This window comes from Oryzias latipes, chromosome 6 (assembly GCF_002234675.1).
Source record: "Oryzias latipes chromosome 6, ASM223467v1".
Classification (NCBI taxonomy): domain Eukaryota; kingdom Metazoa; phylum Chordata; class Actinopteri; order Beloniformes; family Adrianichthyidae; genus Oryzias; species Oryzias latipes.
Window position 1 is genome coordinate 11,654,477 of NC_019864.2, and position 14,921 is coordinate 11,669,397.

At 42.9% G+C, this 14,921-nt stretch overlaps 2 protein-coding genes across 4 annotated transcripts; one reads left to right on the forward strand and one right to left on the reverse strand.

Moving 5' to 3' along the window:
• The first annotated feature begins 123 nt into the window (after window positions 1-123).
• mrps35 (mitochondrial ribosomal protein S35) lies at window positions 124-10,871 on the forward strand. The gene is made up of 8 exons (XM_004069500.4): window positions 124-294; window positions 3,597-3,649; window positions 3,760-3,927; window positions 5,783-5,843; window positions 5,913-6,052; window positions 7,259-7,368; window positions 8,119-8,188; window positions 10,463-10,871. The coding sequence occupies exons 1-8, from the start codon at window positions 162-164 to the stop codon at window positions 10,733-10,735; spliced, it is 1,008 nt and encodes a 335-aa protein (XP_004069548.1). The 5' UTR covers window positions 124-161; the 3' UTR covers window positions 10,736-10,871.
• mansc4 (MANSC domain containing 4) lies at window positions 8,195-14,646 on the reverse strand. 3 transcript variants are annotated; one of them, XM_011475897.3, is made up of 4 exons: window positions 14,173-14,643; window positions 13,960-14,094; window positions 12,693-12,963; window positions 8,195-9,714 (listed from the first exon to the last, which is right to left on the reverse strand). In XM_011475897.3, the coding sequence occupies exons 1-4, from the start codon at window positions 14,390-14,392 to the stop codon at window positions 9,537-9,539; spliced, it is 804 nt and encodes a 267-aa protein (XP_011474199.1). In that variant the 5' UTR covers window positions 14,393-14,643; the 3' UTR covers window positions 8,195-9,536. The 3 variants fall into 3 exon arrangements, with proteins under 3 accessions (XP_011474199.1, XP_011474198.1, XP_004069938.1); XM_011475896.3 differs by lacking the exon at window positions 8,195-9,714 and adding an exon at window positions 11,139-12,509 and having other exon boundaries at window positions 14,173-14,646; XM_004069890.4 differs by lacking the exon at window positions 8,195-9,714 and having other exon boundaries at window positions 11,139-12,963; window positions 14,173-14,644.
• Window positions 14,647-14,921: the final 275 nt, after the last annotated feature.

The following is a 14,921-nucleotide window of genomic DNA, read 5'->3' on the forward strand; positions in this document are numbered from 1 at the left end:
TTTTAATCCATAAAATTGTGTTGAGTTTATACTTTAAAGCTTTAATTGACCATGCAGCTGACCAACCCCCAGGAGGCACAATTTCTAACTATTCGCACGGCTGAGCCTTTTTGCGTTCGGTGTATTTTGTCCCTTTTGGCTTCCGTCGTCACTTGGAAAAGATGGCTGCGCACGCAGGCAAAGCACTTCTGTGTCTAGGTCGTACTAGTTTTTCTTACATTGGACAGTCAAAACCAGCCAGCAGAGTAACGTACGCCACAGCTTTGTCTGTAAACAGTTCTTCCAGGAACAAAGGTGAGTTTTGCACGAGTCAAAACGTTTATTTAGTGCTAATTTAAGTTAAGACCAGGGATGCTGAGTTAGCTAGCTAGTAAGGTGCTACGACGGCATAGTATACCACTTCTTTTCTGTGTCAAGATTAATCGTACTACAGGTTTTTAACAAAAACTAACGGGATTTGAGTAGAAACAAATATAATTTTTTGCGGTAGTTCTTGTGACGGGTTCTTGGACGACTAGAATGTTTATGGTCAGACTGACGTATAACTTAGCTGCTCTGGTGCAATATTTATTTGTGGTTATAATAAATTGTAGTAAGTCCTGTAATATAGTTTGAACAGCATCCTGGCTCAGACGCGGGTAAAAGTACTGCTTTGTAATCAAGGAGGTCCTAGAAAGAGAAGGTTTGATGAGAAAAACAGTGTTTATGAAGGAAAATGGTTTCATATTTTTATATCATAATCTTGGAAATTTTCACTTATTTTTGCTTTATTTCATTTATTTATTGAAGACGCAGAGTTCTACTAATAAGTTACTGTAGCAGCTTTTATGGTTTATTATTTACTGTCTTGTGGTTCAGCGATAGTCTGCTTCTTCAGCTAATTTGACATGAGTTACTTTAATGTTTCAATTACTCATTATATTGATGAGTTGCATTTAAAAACCAGTTCCAAAACAGGGCTCCAGACTAACTTTTTTCACTAGGAGCACAGTGGCCCCCAACTGAAAATTTTAGGGGCACAACCAGAAAATTTAGAGGCGCATCCCGTAAATCAACATGCTAACCAAATCCACTAATTTCCACTGTATTACTAATAAATACTTTAATAATAGATGCAGAAATTACAATGTGCTGTTTCAAATTCAGTGTCACATTTTATTCTGCACTTTTGAAGATGCAACAACGAGGTAAACTGACAGCACCATCGCTGTCATGACAGTACAAATAAGTAAAGAAAACGGATGGGAATTTATCTTTGTGACACCAAATAGGTACAGCCAAGATGCACAATAAGTGTGTGCATCAATAAGTGTTTAAAGTTCAAGCCCCGTTAGCTGTCACGCATGTAGGTGTGGGACATTAAATTATTCTCCTCAGCTGACCATCTCCCGCGGAACCGTCTGATGCGCCGCCGTAACCGTCACCAAAACCTAAACCTTCCGCCGGGTCTGTGCGGCCCAGAGAAAAGTTCAGCACGGACTGCATGTATGTAGAAAATTACGAGCGAATAGATACGTTCTAAAAAGGAAAGTAAGGAAGTCCTTCATGTGGTCTGGGGAGGGGGCTGTCAGGTTTCCTGCTTTCAAGCCCGGTCAATGTCACGCCCCCAAGAGTCATTTACCCCACTGTGATTGGTTGGTCAGCTCCGTGCACGACGATGAAAAAGTGTCTTTCATACAAACTGGCGGGCTGCAGTAACATTAAACCTTCATATTAAGGCGGGGACCGCAAAATATCATCTTGGGGGCCGCAAATAGCCCGCGGGCCGCGAGTTTGAGACCCCTGCTGTACACTCTGGCACTGGTACACTAGCCGCAGGTCGGAAGAACAAATCAATAGTTCGCTTATTCATAGCTCAGACGCACATGATGAGGTTGTGATATTTGTCTCCGTTTCCTTCCCACAGATGTTTACGCGTGCTCGATTATCTCTAGGCCCCTCCCCCTCCACGCATTTTAGCCACTTACAGTGGCTTTCCCTATTCTTCTCACACGCATTGGCCGCCTCACAGATGGGCATCACGCGAGTGTGTGCTCGCGTTTCATGAGTATGTGCGCGAGTGTGTGTGTCTGCCTGCGTGCGTGTGCGCTCGCGTCTCATTGATTATTTCATTGATCATTGACGTACCCCTTCCACGTTTCATGTATAAAAAAATATGTAGGGTGGGGGAGGCAAATTTACTGGTCGCGCATGTGCGACTGGATGTAAAATTCAGTCACACACTCTCAAATTTTGGTCGCAAAATGCGACCAATTGGTCGCAGTCTGGAGCCCTGCAAAAAAAATTGTGTTTTTAGTTGTTTTTAATATGTTCTGGTGGCCTTTTTATATCAAGAAAATTTATCTTGTAGTAGCTTTTCTGAGTATTTCTTTATTAGAATTGTCGTTAATCAGAAGCAGATGCAAAAATGCCGTTTAATAGAGGTCATATTTGTGCCGTAGAGAATACTCCCATTCTGATGGATCCACTTGCAGACAAATAGATCCACGTCCGTCTTTGTTTTCCTCGTCCGATCTGGCATCTGGATCAAAACTGTACGGCTGAATAGCTCCATTATTGCTCGCCATTTTTGTTGCACCGCTAATATTAGGTTTAGGATGTGAAAGTTGGAAGCTGTTGTAAATAGAGAGCTCTTAGCGACTGGTAGGGAGGAGGAGGAGATGGGGTGGGTCTCTGCACCTACACTCCCGCCCCCAACTTCTAATGAACTTCTGCTGCTCTGCAGTCTGTCTTAGAAAATGACTGTTTTTTGGGGGGGCTAGAAACAGCATAATCGTAATTAAAAGACCACTGGGAAAGCTTTGAAAATACATCAAAAGATGATCGGAGTGGAACTTTAACATATTTAGCTTTAGCTTTCAGCATTCACACATACAGATTAGCAGGAAGTCTGTTTTTTTTTCCCAGAAGGTGTTTAAATATTATTCGTGGGAGTAAAAGACTTGTTGAGTGAATGGTTTAACAAAATTCCAAAAGTTTAAAGGCTTTATAATACATGTCAGGAACAGCAATGGTCCTAGAATTGAGCCATGAGGAATCCCATCATGCATGTCCAACATACTTTTGTTCCTCAAGCTAAATCTGTTGTGCAAATCAGAGGTTTGAACCAATTTTAAATGTTATAAATAAACTCTGTGACTTCCAGGATACACAAAAAGGCCATCTGGCATTTGGGTGCATGAATGTTATAGTGGTACTTGAAAGCATCACTAATCCGATGTCATCTAGAGGCTTCTGAGAAAACGCCCACCACTACCCAGATTATTCATTTATGGATAGACTCTGTTAAAATTTTAGGAAAAAAAAGCAGTATGAATTTATAAAGAAACAAACATAATAGATATTATGAGCACAGCCATAACAACAATGACCTTCCTGTCATCTTACATTTGGGTGGAAGAGAAACTTTAAAGACTTTCAACCTAAAAACCGTAGAGATGAAATTGTCTGAGAATAAAAGTGACCAAATTCAGCTTTGCTGTGGTTTTTTTTCTGGTTGTAGCAGTTTCTTTTACCATAACATGTTACTTTTAGGACATTTGTGTGACAGAATTTTGCATGTCTATGTCACAGACTTGTACAATTATATATTTTAGGTCTGCCAGAAAGAAATGCAAGAGGAACATTAGGGAGAAGACCAAGGAGAGAAGTGAGTGTTTGTTTCTGTTCAGAATACTTTCCAGATTTACATTCACACAATTGACATTTCTTTGCTAAAAATTGTGAAACAGAATTTTCTGTTCCTGTTTGGCTCGGCAGGCAGGGGAGCCCCGGACAGAGAAGATGGCGATGGATCAGGACTGGACTGCGGTTTATCCGGCTGCAACTCCCTTCAGACCAAACTCCGTCCCCCTCCCTGTGAGGATGGGCTACCCGGTGAAAGGAGGTGTTCCCCCACACAAGAAGGGCAACTTGGAGTTAATAAAGGTTGGGTTTTTTTGTACGTCATGAGGTTGATAGTTTTAGAATTTGGCAAAATAGCAGGTAAAGGATCCAAATAATGGTGTTTTTGGGCGGTTATTTACATCACTTGCAGCTTCTTAAGGCAAAGTTCATTCAGAAACTGTTACTGTGTTGGATATCCAGTGGATTACCATGCTTTGGAAATGGAGTCGGGCGTTCATTAGGATGAGAGGAGTTAATTGTAGCTGGTGTGGGTGGAGCTCTTTTGGCTGCGCGGCCAGCTCTCGTGGCGGCGGTTCTGTGCTGGGATTACTGAGCTGCAGACACCAGATGCTCCATCTGGACTCCAGCCACTTGCAGATCCACCCGCTTGCCCTCGTCACAGCTGGATCTCGGCAGGACGGTCTGACGCACCGCTTTCACGCTGCAGCGGCTAGCTTGTTTACCTTTAATACATAAAACATCCTAAACTAAGATGAACCTCTGTCCACTCTTGGAGAAACCCTCATACTCATAGAAAGTTGAAGTTTTTTTTTTTTATATAACTTTATGCTTTATATAATGCCCTCTGCCCAAAGGATCAAGGGGATTTCCCCCCCCTCTCCTGTTTACCATGCCCTTTAAAACCGCTCAATTCAGAACTCCGGCGCTAAGTATCTTAATCTGTGGCAGGTCAAATTCTCTTTGACCTGTGAGCACTTCTGCTTCGTCTTCTACTTGTTCATCTTCCAGATGTCAAACCCAACTGAATGTACAAAGCAAAGGGAGCCACTATGTCAAACATTTCATATAAATATTTGGATTCATTCAATGTGATTTTTTTGTTTTTTTTTCCTAGAAATGCTGCCATAGTTTTGACTCTGTGGAATGAGTCGGCTCCCTGCAGATCTATTTTCAACACTTCCTTTTTTTATCCGTTTCTTCATTTATGAATAGAATAATAATACCTAATAGGATCTGTGCAAAGCCATTGTTTTGGGTATCAACAATTCTGCAGAGGCTGTTGTGTTGGATTAAAGAGCACAATGATTGGCTTTGAGTTGGAAGGCGAGGGAGGGTAGGAGTTTAAAATGTTACAGCTTTTTAATACCGGTGTTTCCTTTTTTTAATCTACCATATTTTTCACACTATAAGTCTCTGGAGAATAAGCCACAGCTGCCAAAAAGAAGATGAAAATGTATGAAGTTTTGGTCTTTGATACATGTGTGATTCACGCCATTTATACGTGTTTCTTGCGTTCGTCATTTGTGGATCTGCACAGATGTCCATCAAGGGTTTTGGTTGATCGGTCTTTACGTGAATTTGGTTTTGAGCTGTTCAAAATCTACAGTCCATGCCTCCTTAACGTAGTTTATGCGCACTTATTACGGGATTTTTGCGAGCTGCATATGCAAATTTGTGGCTTTCCACGACCGTTCCACATGTGGAGATATGAACGGACTTTTCCTGCATGCACCACCGATGTTTAACTTTTATTTTGCACATACGGCTCACGTATCACGTTGAAATTACCTATGACCAGCGCAGTAATCCTGCATGGTTCATGTTCTGCGTTGGTTTACATGTTCTTTGTCTGGTTTATTCCTACTTCTTCTGTGATTTAAATGTAGTGAAACATCTGTGAACATGTCACATAAAGACTGCAACTTTTCTCACATTTTCCACATATGACCAATCCGTGCACTATGGGTAAATGTACTGTGACACACGACCTTTACACACTGGCAGCTTGCCATGGCGTCAGTTACCTCGCCAAAGTAAGACCTCTAAAGACTGGTGTCATTCCATGTTTTTGAGAAAACATTTGGGGCAAAAATGTTCAGGAGTAAATGATTAGACGTGTTAAAAACCTTTATCAGAAATGCCTTCTATGTTTCAGATCCCCAACTTTCTACATTTGACCCCAGCAGCCATCAAGAAGCACTGTGAAGCCCTGAAACGTGAGTTGAGTCGAGCCGCTTCTGTCACGGTGACATTTGGTCTGTAGCTGATGAGAACACGTCGTTCAGCTTTCTGCACAGAGTGGCCCTCCGCCTTGGACACGGAGCCCAAATGTGACCAGCAGTTCCCAGTCAAAGTAGAGAGCAGAGACTTTGTGTCTGCTGGTCCTTCCATCAGGAACCCTGCAGCTCGCATCGTTCAGCTCTCAGTGAGTCTCTGCTCTGCTTTTGCACTTCATACATAACTCCTGCTTTGTGTGGCGTCTGTGGACGCCAATGCCTGACATCCAACTAGAGATTAGAGTGTTATAGGGATGCGCATTGATCCGCTGACATCAGAAATGGGAGACATTTATTCTCCGACCTGAGTCACTGCATCAAGGAGTCTACAGATTAATAACTACGGAGACGTTTTGGACGTTTCAGCTCCGTCTTTTCCATCCGTTTTTGCTTATTTCTGTATAAATCAAACAATTCTCAGAGGCAAAAGTGACTCTTTAGCTTTGACATATTTGCTGAGACATTTTAATCTTCCTCTTAATCCCCAACCAGCACTAATCCATCAATATGCAGGCCTCTCATCAGACCAGAGCCACACATGTAAACAAAACATACATTTGATTAGAACATGACGCTGAAGGTGAAGCAGCCATGAATCCCTAAAGCTGAATCATTCAGGGTGACCCCAAACATCTCATATAGTATAGAATCAGCTGATGCAGTCGAGTACAAGTTTGACCTTTTTTGTTTTATTTCGTATGTCAGGAATTTCTTAGTATTTTTTTTAGATATCCAACAAAATAACCCTCCGACTTAAACAAGCATCACTTGGAGCAAAGTGTCCTTCACACATTTATTATTCTCCCAGCCAAAGTGTCTCCGTCACTTTTCCTGTTAATCACCAGCCATCTGCTCCGCTGACACATTGCCTTAGATTATATCAGCAAGGTAGGAACTGGACACTAATCCAGGTGGATTAGATCGGGGAATAGATTAGACGGCAAATCTCAGCTCAGTGAAATTCCAAATCCTGAACGGACCCAGTCAGTATCCTTGAAAGTTGAACACTTGATGGACTCACGAACTTCAAAACCTTTATTTTGCATCTTTTTTAACTGAACTTCTGGGTCGAAACCCTAAAAATAAAACCCCGTAATGAAGATATAATCTGCTCTCCGTCATCTCTGGGGGGGGGGGGGAGAGATTGTGGGCCAAAGCATGCATCCCCCTAAAGACTAAATATCACTTTAATCAAAACCAAAAAAAAAAGTCAGTCAGTGTAAAGGCAGATATTCATGGACTGTGCACATGCAGAGAAACATAAGCTGCTCTAAAATAACCACATTTTGTGATAGATTTCTGTCTGGACTGTTAAGTGCATTTTCTCCCATAATCCCGTGTCCTCTGCTTCTAAGATCAAGCTGTCCAGTTTGAACTTGGATGACCACGCACGCAAGAAAATGCTCAAACTTGTTGGTGAGAGATACTGCAGAGACACGGATGTGCTCACCATCAGAGCCGACAGGTAAACCCCGACGCCTCGCGTTACGTTCAAACATGTTCAAGAACGCGCTAGTACCGCTACCCAACGCTAGCACATGTACCTCTTACAGGTTAGAATGTGAAAGTGGTGCAAATCTGGTGACTTTTGCTTTCACAGCTCCATTCTGATATGTGCAATTCAGTTTTATGTACAACATGGTTGTCTTAACAGGCTTCTCTAGTTGAACAAAACATAAAATCAGTTATAAAATAGAAAAGCTGATTGCTTTTGTAAACAGACTAGACTGAACTGGATATCCCTGTCCTTGGATGCTCCTCCTCGGTAAGGAAAAACTCCAAAAAAATGACAGATTCCAGGAAAAGAAAGAAGAAAGCTCAGGGGTATTCACATGGCGGGCTCCTCTCCAAGGACAGACAGGCGATGTCTTGGCTTTTAGAATCAGAATGAGCTTATCCAACTCTACAACTACACATGATGTATGAAAGACTTGGTGTCACAGAACTCCTGCCGGGCAAAAACCGCAATTATTCATTTCTCCTCCATGACTCATTTTCAAACGGTTGGTACGTCCATAAACTAAAGGGGACGTCATCCATACGGCACTACCAGATTTGGGTCGTCCCTGCTTGGTCAAAGCTCCACCTCTAATGTGCATTCAATGGCCGCGCTTTGTGTACGTAGAATTTACATCGACTTGAAGAGTTAAACTAAAGAAAAGGATATGAAATAAATGTGTTTCAATGCTCTGATGTTGCTCCTCGTCTTCATCAGCTGCCCACTGAGACAGCAGAACTACGACTATGCCATGTATCTGCTGACGGTTCTCTACCACGAGTCTTGGGTAAGTTTTCAACTTTAAAATCGGATGCATTTTCTTTAGAAACTTGGCAAACTGCAGCCACAAGTCCTGCAACAAAGGTCGTATTTTTAAAGACCCGATCTGATGAAAATAGTGTTTTTAACACGTTCTTTTGTCATTTTTCTGATAAAGGAGGACATGTATAAAGAAAATATTGCATTTCTTTATAGAAATCATGAACAATATGATAGCACACCATGGAAAAAGCTTGTAGCAGTCACATAGCTGCTACAGTCAGAAGGCCACAGGCTCTGCTTCATTCTGATGAATCCACTTGTAGACAAATAAACATCTTTGTTTTCCTCGTCTCAGCTGGTATCTGGATCAAACTGTATGGCTGGATAGCTCCAATTTACTCTCCATTTTTATAAATGATGGGTTGGGAGTGTAGAAGCTGTTAGCTAGCAGGAGAGAATGTAGACGTAGAGCTCTCAGCAGCGGGGAGGGAACGGGGCCGGAGTTGCTTCTCAACAGGAGTCCTGCCCAAAACTCAGGTGAATTTCTATTCAACTCCTGCTGCTCTGCAGAAACTATGTCCTAGAAAACACCAGGTGTTTGATTTTTGACAAAAAAACAGCGCAATCATAATTAAAAGACCAATAGGAACACTTTAAAAATAGATCAAAAGATGATCAAAATCTAAAAACCTTTACAGAATTAAATTCCTTAGAAGTTGCTTTTTTTATTTTTTTATGCATTTACACATTTTGTACTTCATATTTTAAGTATTTCTGACAACAAAAGTTTAGCCTCATTGATTTTAGAAAAAGCTAAATTTATAAGATATTTTGATTAACAGTTTAATAAAAACACCAACTTAAATCATTTTAAAACCCATTTTATCGGGTAACCTTTCACACAACTAGTTAGAACTTCATAAGTGTTTTTTTTTCATTTGAAAAGAAAATACTTTAGAGTATTAAGATTAAATTGAAATAATCAACATTGAATTTCTAACAAATTTAGTATTAGTTAACTTTTTTTATGAATCCATCAAAACCACGATGAAGCTGCTGCCTGAATGCTTGTGGACTGGTTTACTTAAAAAGGCTCTTCTTAAAAACACAAAAACAAAACAAACTTCAATCGTTTCTATTCTCCCCATCATTTAAATGCGTCTGGCAGGAAAGCCGCGTAAGCTTTTAGCAGAGGAGGTCATTCCTCCTGCCCAGTGGTCTGAGAGGCCGGGTCCATTAGGGAGGAATCAGAGATGAATGGGCAGTATAATCGATGTGACATTTCTCTACAGCTAAGTGGAAAATGGACTCTGAGATCAGGTGTTGACCCCGACACTCCTTCACATTAAAAGCCCCATGAGAGCAGGCCGTCTTCAGGTCTTCGCTCCAGCACGAGCGTCTGCCCTCGTTGTGTAACTTCTGCCTTCAGGACGACCACGGCGAAGATGTTTGGGGACTTGAGTCAGGAAACGGAACACTGTCCAGTGGCCTTTAGGACGCACAATAGAAGACACAGTGTTTGTCGAGCAGGCTGTTGGGAGAGGGACCAGGCTGTAACGCAAGAACACAAAGAAAGCAACTGTTGCAGCCGCTGATGTGATAACATCTGCTCGCTAGAAGAGCGGGAACGCCGCCTCTAAAGTCCAGTCCTTTACTGCGGGGGGGCGGGAATGACTGCTCCAACCTTTACCTCTCACCAAGGCATACAGAGGGACGAAAAAGACTGTCAGGAACACTGACGGCCCATGTTGTCAAAATGACGCCATGAATGACAGTTTTCCTCCACAAAAATCTTTTTTTTGCACGTTCCCCCCAGATCAGAGCAGACAAAACCAGGTTTAGATATTTACAGCTTTCGCATTTATTTGCAGAAACTTAGATTCCAGCAGAACAGAGTTCAGGTCCCGCCTTGCCTTCAAGTCCCACTCTAAACCTCTGTATTGTCAAAGCGTTCCTACTGGTCTTTTAATTATGGGTATGCAGTTTTTAGCTAAAAAACAAAACAACCTGTCCTTTAATTATCTTTTTCAAACTACCTTTTTTCATCTGCTCTGATTCAAAACAATTTAAATAAAGAAATGCGCTTATTTTTCTCTGTTCTCCATCAGAAAAGGCTACAAAAACATTAAAACCCCATTTGTCATCAGAGTGGGTCTTTAGCAGTTTGCAATGTTCTCCAGGAAAGGTAGTGACAGTAGATCCACAAATACTTATGAAGACATCCCATCAGAATGGAACGTTTCCATTCTACTCCAATGAAAGTAATCTAACTTTATGCACATCTTTGTTTTTTCCACAGAAAAAGGAGCCATGGGAGGCTGAGAAGACTGTGGCAGACATGGAGGAGTATATGTGGGAGGACAGCCCATCCCAAAAGAACATTTTAGACCTGCTGATTCGCATGAAAGGAGAGGGGCAGGAAGCACGGGAGCAGCTGCTGGAGAGGAGGGACGTGCAGGAGTACAGGGACTCCGTCACGAGGCTGAAGAACGAAGGAGGGAGCGAGAGGAGCATGCAGCAGTACAAGGAGGCCGTTAAGAAAGTCTTCAACCTGGGACAAGGACCTGTCTAAATACATGCTGTGCTTGGATTTCTGAGGAATCAAACGTCTCACTCACAGCAAATCATGTGTGAGCATCCTTAAGGGTAGAAGGGTCATGTAAGGTGGATATTATGGCTTAATACAAAAATAAAAGCATAACACGCATGTCCTGCTGTAAGTATTTCTGTATGTTCAAAGCGTTTGTGGAACAGAGGCTCAGTTCAGAGTTTGTGTTCCACACTCCTCAGGTTCAGCAGCAGCTCTTCCTTCAGTGAAAGGACGCTTTCAGCAGCAGGTTTTTGAACTCTTCTACTGTTTCAATATTTGGTCCCCCGTTTGATTTCTGTGGTAATCTGGCAGGTTAACGTTACAGCTATGAGGGATGAAGTTTACATATCAAATACAAGTTGGAATTAAGAGCTGGTAGCAGTTCAGACAAACGGCTAATGTTTATTAAAAGTTTAGCAGCGTGGAGGTTGAATAAAATGACAACTTTGAAGCAACAACAGCTACTGTGTAGATTTGTGTGTACAGGTTAAATGACTGCACAGTCCAGAAGGGCCAGCTGGCTGTTCCTGCTGTCCCCTCTGGTTAATGTCATGTTCTGGTCCACTGCACCGCCTTGGTTTCAGTCTTCACACAGGTGTCATCCACATTTGTGAACCAGTAAGGTGGGGCTGCTTCCTGTAACATTCCTACAGCCATTTCACAAGTTTCCATCGCTTCTCGGAGAAAATAAAACGAGTAAAGATGGTTTCTGATTGTTCAATTGTTTAAGAAAAACCAGTTCCAAGCACTGAAAAAAAGCAAATGATCCCCCTCCTGCTAGAAAAATGCTTCACCCTCAAGCTACGTTGAAGAACGAGCATCCTTGAATGCATCTTTATCCCATGATGTTCCTACTGGACAAGCAGGGAGGGGCGCCTCTTCCTTTTTCTACTGTTTACTAGCACAGAAGAGGCTTGCTGTTAAATGTAATGTAATCTCTTTTCCAATATCTGAAAGACTTGGTGTCGTATTATTCAAACCCCAAATCTTCGTTTCTCCTCCATGATCAATTTTCAAACAGTTGCCACTGGATGCTCATTGAATGACCACACGTTTTGTACGTAGAGCCGGAAAACAATCATAGAAACTTTCTACGCATGAGCGGGAAAACGCCCGTTGACACAGACCTCATGCACGCACATTGAAGAGGCCGGTGTGAACCCCGCTTCAGAGCAATATTAGCGATTTCATCCGCAGCCAAAGCTGTCCTGTTTCTGCTTCAGTCTCGTCTTTGTGCTGCTGATGAGCGAGCAGCAGTCGTGGAAAGGATTTACTCTTCTGGTGGTGGTTTTTCTGGTTGGATGGGGTCTGTTTTCATCAGGCAGAACGTGGAGACAACCACATTCTTCTACTGAACTGTTATTGGAATTTTTAAGTGAAAGTCCGTTTAAAGAATTCATCTTTAAACCCGATCCTACTGTTGAAGGCCGCCTTCTTCCCTGGTCTCCGCCCTCAGCAGCTCTCTCGGACCAGCACATACTTGATGAGGCGCATGGAGCCTTTCTTCCCTCTCCATGATGTGCGGTAGCGGCCCATCCTCTTCTTCTGACCTCTCCAGCTCACCAGCAGTAGAATGGAGCAGCAGCAGCTCAGCAGCACCGTGACACAGATGACCACTGCAACCAGCAACGTGTGAGCGGCCATGCGCCATCCAGGTCCAAACTCCGTGTCCTCGTCCTCTCCTCCCTGACCTTCCTCACTGCCTGCAGTGTGGTTCCTCTCCAGGCTGCCCGCCGTGTCATTGTCATCCTGAGAGCTAGTCGTGAGAATGAAAGCAGTTGAGGGGCTGCTGGTCACCTGGGGGGGCGTGAGGGTGGAGTGGTAGAAAGTGGGAGCTTGAGTAGTTGCTGTGGGGAAGCCTGGAGACGTCTCTGGCTGGCGTCTGGACGTTACCGTGTTTGACAAACAGGGGGAAGCGGGTGTGACGGTTTGAGCGTACCTTCCTAAGGTGGCTGGAATCTTTTCCATGGAGGCAGCTGAAGGGACCGCTGTGACCTTTTCTTCGGCCGCGGTGGCGTGCGCTCCTGTTGAGGCCGGCGGCTTAACCGTGGCTGCAGACGTCAGCGGCGGCACTGCAGGAGCAGGGCGAATGAACTGGCGTTTGTCTGAAGGCAGGGCATCCGAGGCGTTGATCCGGCTGTAGTGATGGGGTAACACACGGACGTTTGACGAGAAGTATTTTCCAAACACCAGCAGATCAGGATCTGCACCTAGTGCATGGAGAAACGCATTCATCTCAGGTTACTGATAACATCTCATATACAGTATTGCAGGATCTATAAAACAATAAAAACCAATGAGTTTTTTCATTTTAAAAGTGAAGGAGCCAAAAAAGTGCATCAGAAACAAAGTGACTCTTCAGTGGAATTCAACTGGGAGGTTACCTCTACAGAAACAATATTTTGATTCTATCCACACATTAAAGACCCCTGCTTTTACTTTTCTTATCAGTATTGTGTTTAGGTTTACTGCTTTATCACATTTCAATGTGGCTGGGAAAACTCAGAGTTTTTTGTTTTTTCTTTTTTGAAGCACCGTTGAAACACTTGAACCGTTTCAAAAGTCCAGGTTCAGCTACTTTTAGCAGTGTTGGAAACAAAAAGCACTTTATTTTCTCAGCCCTATTCATAAAACCTTATTGGTTTATATATTGAGTGTTGGAAAAAAAAAAGTCTTATTTACCCAAAGAAAAGCCCCATGAATTTGCTTGGGTGAAAAGCAAATATATGTGACACAGTGGCAGTGCTTAGTGCTCCCATCATTAAATAAAATGTATTTTACACACCCCTAGCGGACATGTGCTAGTAAACAGTAGCAAAAGAAGAAGCCCCTCCCTTCTTGTCCAGTGTGAACACCTCAGACTTCATCGTACAAGAAGCCGCATTTAAACAGCGCCTCATGCCTGGTGTGAACAGATCTTCAAAATGAAAAAAGAAACGGGTTAAAGACCTGCAGTGCCTGAATTTATCTTAAAATCAATTTAGTTCGTCTTTGTTTGTTTTTTTCACCTTTATAACCATTCATTTTTTTTATTTACTCATTCTACCATGAATTGAATCATGCTTTGAAAAAAGGTTTTGCTCTACAAGTTTGCACTTTCAGACAATAACTGTTCATTTGTGCTAAAAAAAAAAAATACTTTCCCCGTTTTTGCAATGAAACTCCACATAAACAACAGATGCTTGTAGGGCAGTTCTGCGAGTTACCCTTTGTGATGTTATAGAGGACAACGTTGCCTCTGTGGGTCAGGATGCAGCTCTCCAGTGTGGGACAGTGCAGATGGAAGCAGTTCTGCCTTTCTGGACTGGTTTCGTACTGGAACGCGGCCAGGTTGCAGGAAACTGCAGGAAAACAGGTGGGGATGACGTCATCAGGAAACAACTAAACAAAATAAACAATACAAATCCCGTGAAACTCACAATTCTGCGTCAGGCAGCAGGTGCGGCTGCATTTCAGCGCCGTCTCCTCCTGGTAGAGGTTGAGGAGCCGCGCTCCTCTCCTCTGGGACTCCTCCAGGTCGATGAAGATCCCGGGGAACCTCCGGATCCAGCAGTTCTGGTAGTAGGTGGTGGGGGAGCACCAGGACTCCGAGCCGCTCAGCAGACTCAAGGCGGCCAGCAGGCCCCATGCGACGTTCATGGCGCACCGTGAGAGCCACGACTCAAAAGACGACAGCCGGACGACACGCACATGTTTTGGAGCTTCACCCCCACAGGACCACACTGCCTACCTGCCGGTGGCCACCTTCAAGTCAATTAGGCTCCAGGTGTGAGGCGTCTGCTGACTTTAGGGGGTGGAGCCTCGTGTGTGCGCGCGCGCGCGCGTTCAGACTCACTGATTCTTTGTTTTTTTGATAATTAACCCAGAAAAGTCTACTACAATTATATAAATTCTCTTTTTGGGGGTGAAGTAAGCTGTTTTTTCAAACCCTTTGATACAACCCATAAAAATATTTAGCAATTTAAAAAAAATAATAATTTTAAGTGGCCGGGATAGCCTCCAGCAGCCCTGTGACCCCGAAAGGAAACAAACGGAACAAGATGCATGAATGATAATAATTATAAACAGATTTTTCCTAATTTTAACACATAAAGTAATGATTTTAAAAATGAGCAACAATAGATGCATTATTGTAACCATAATATTCTGAAAATGAGAAACTTTTCCA

What these genes read in the sequence shown, in the direction of transcription:
- mansc4 (XM_004069890.4), bottom strand. Translation starts at nt 14,392, where the DNA reads ATGAACGTCGCATGGGGCCTGCTGGCCGCCTTGAGTCTGCTGAGCGGC. An exon ending in CTGCTGCCTGACGCAGAATT is followed by an intron (nt 14,095 to 14,172) that starts GTGAGTTTCACG and finishes GTTTTCCTGCAG; the next exon opens with TTTCCTGCAACCTGGCCGCG. An exon ending in CCTCTATAACATCACAAAGG is followed by an intron (nt 12,964 to 13,959) that starts GTAACTCGCAGA and finishes TCCATGCACTAG; the next exon opens with GTGCAGATCCTGATCTGCTG.
- mrps35 (XM_004069500.4), top strand. Translation starts at nt 162, where the DNA reads ATGGCTGCGCACGCAGGCAAAGCACTTCTGTGTCTAGGTCGTACTAGT. An exon ending in GGAGAAGACCAAGGAGAGAA is followed by an intron (nt 3,650 to 3,759) that starts GTGAGTGTTTGT and finishes TTGGCTCGGCAG; the next exon opens with GCAGGGGAGCCCCGGACAGA. An exon ending in GCAACTTGGAGTTAATAAAG is followed by an intron (nt 3,928 to 5,782) that starts GTTGGGTTTTTT and finishes TCTATGTTTCAG; the next exon opens with ATCCCCAACTTTCTACATTT.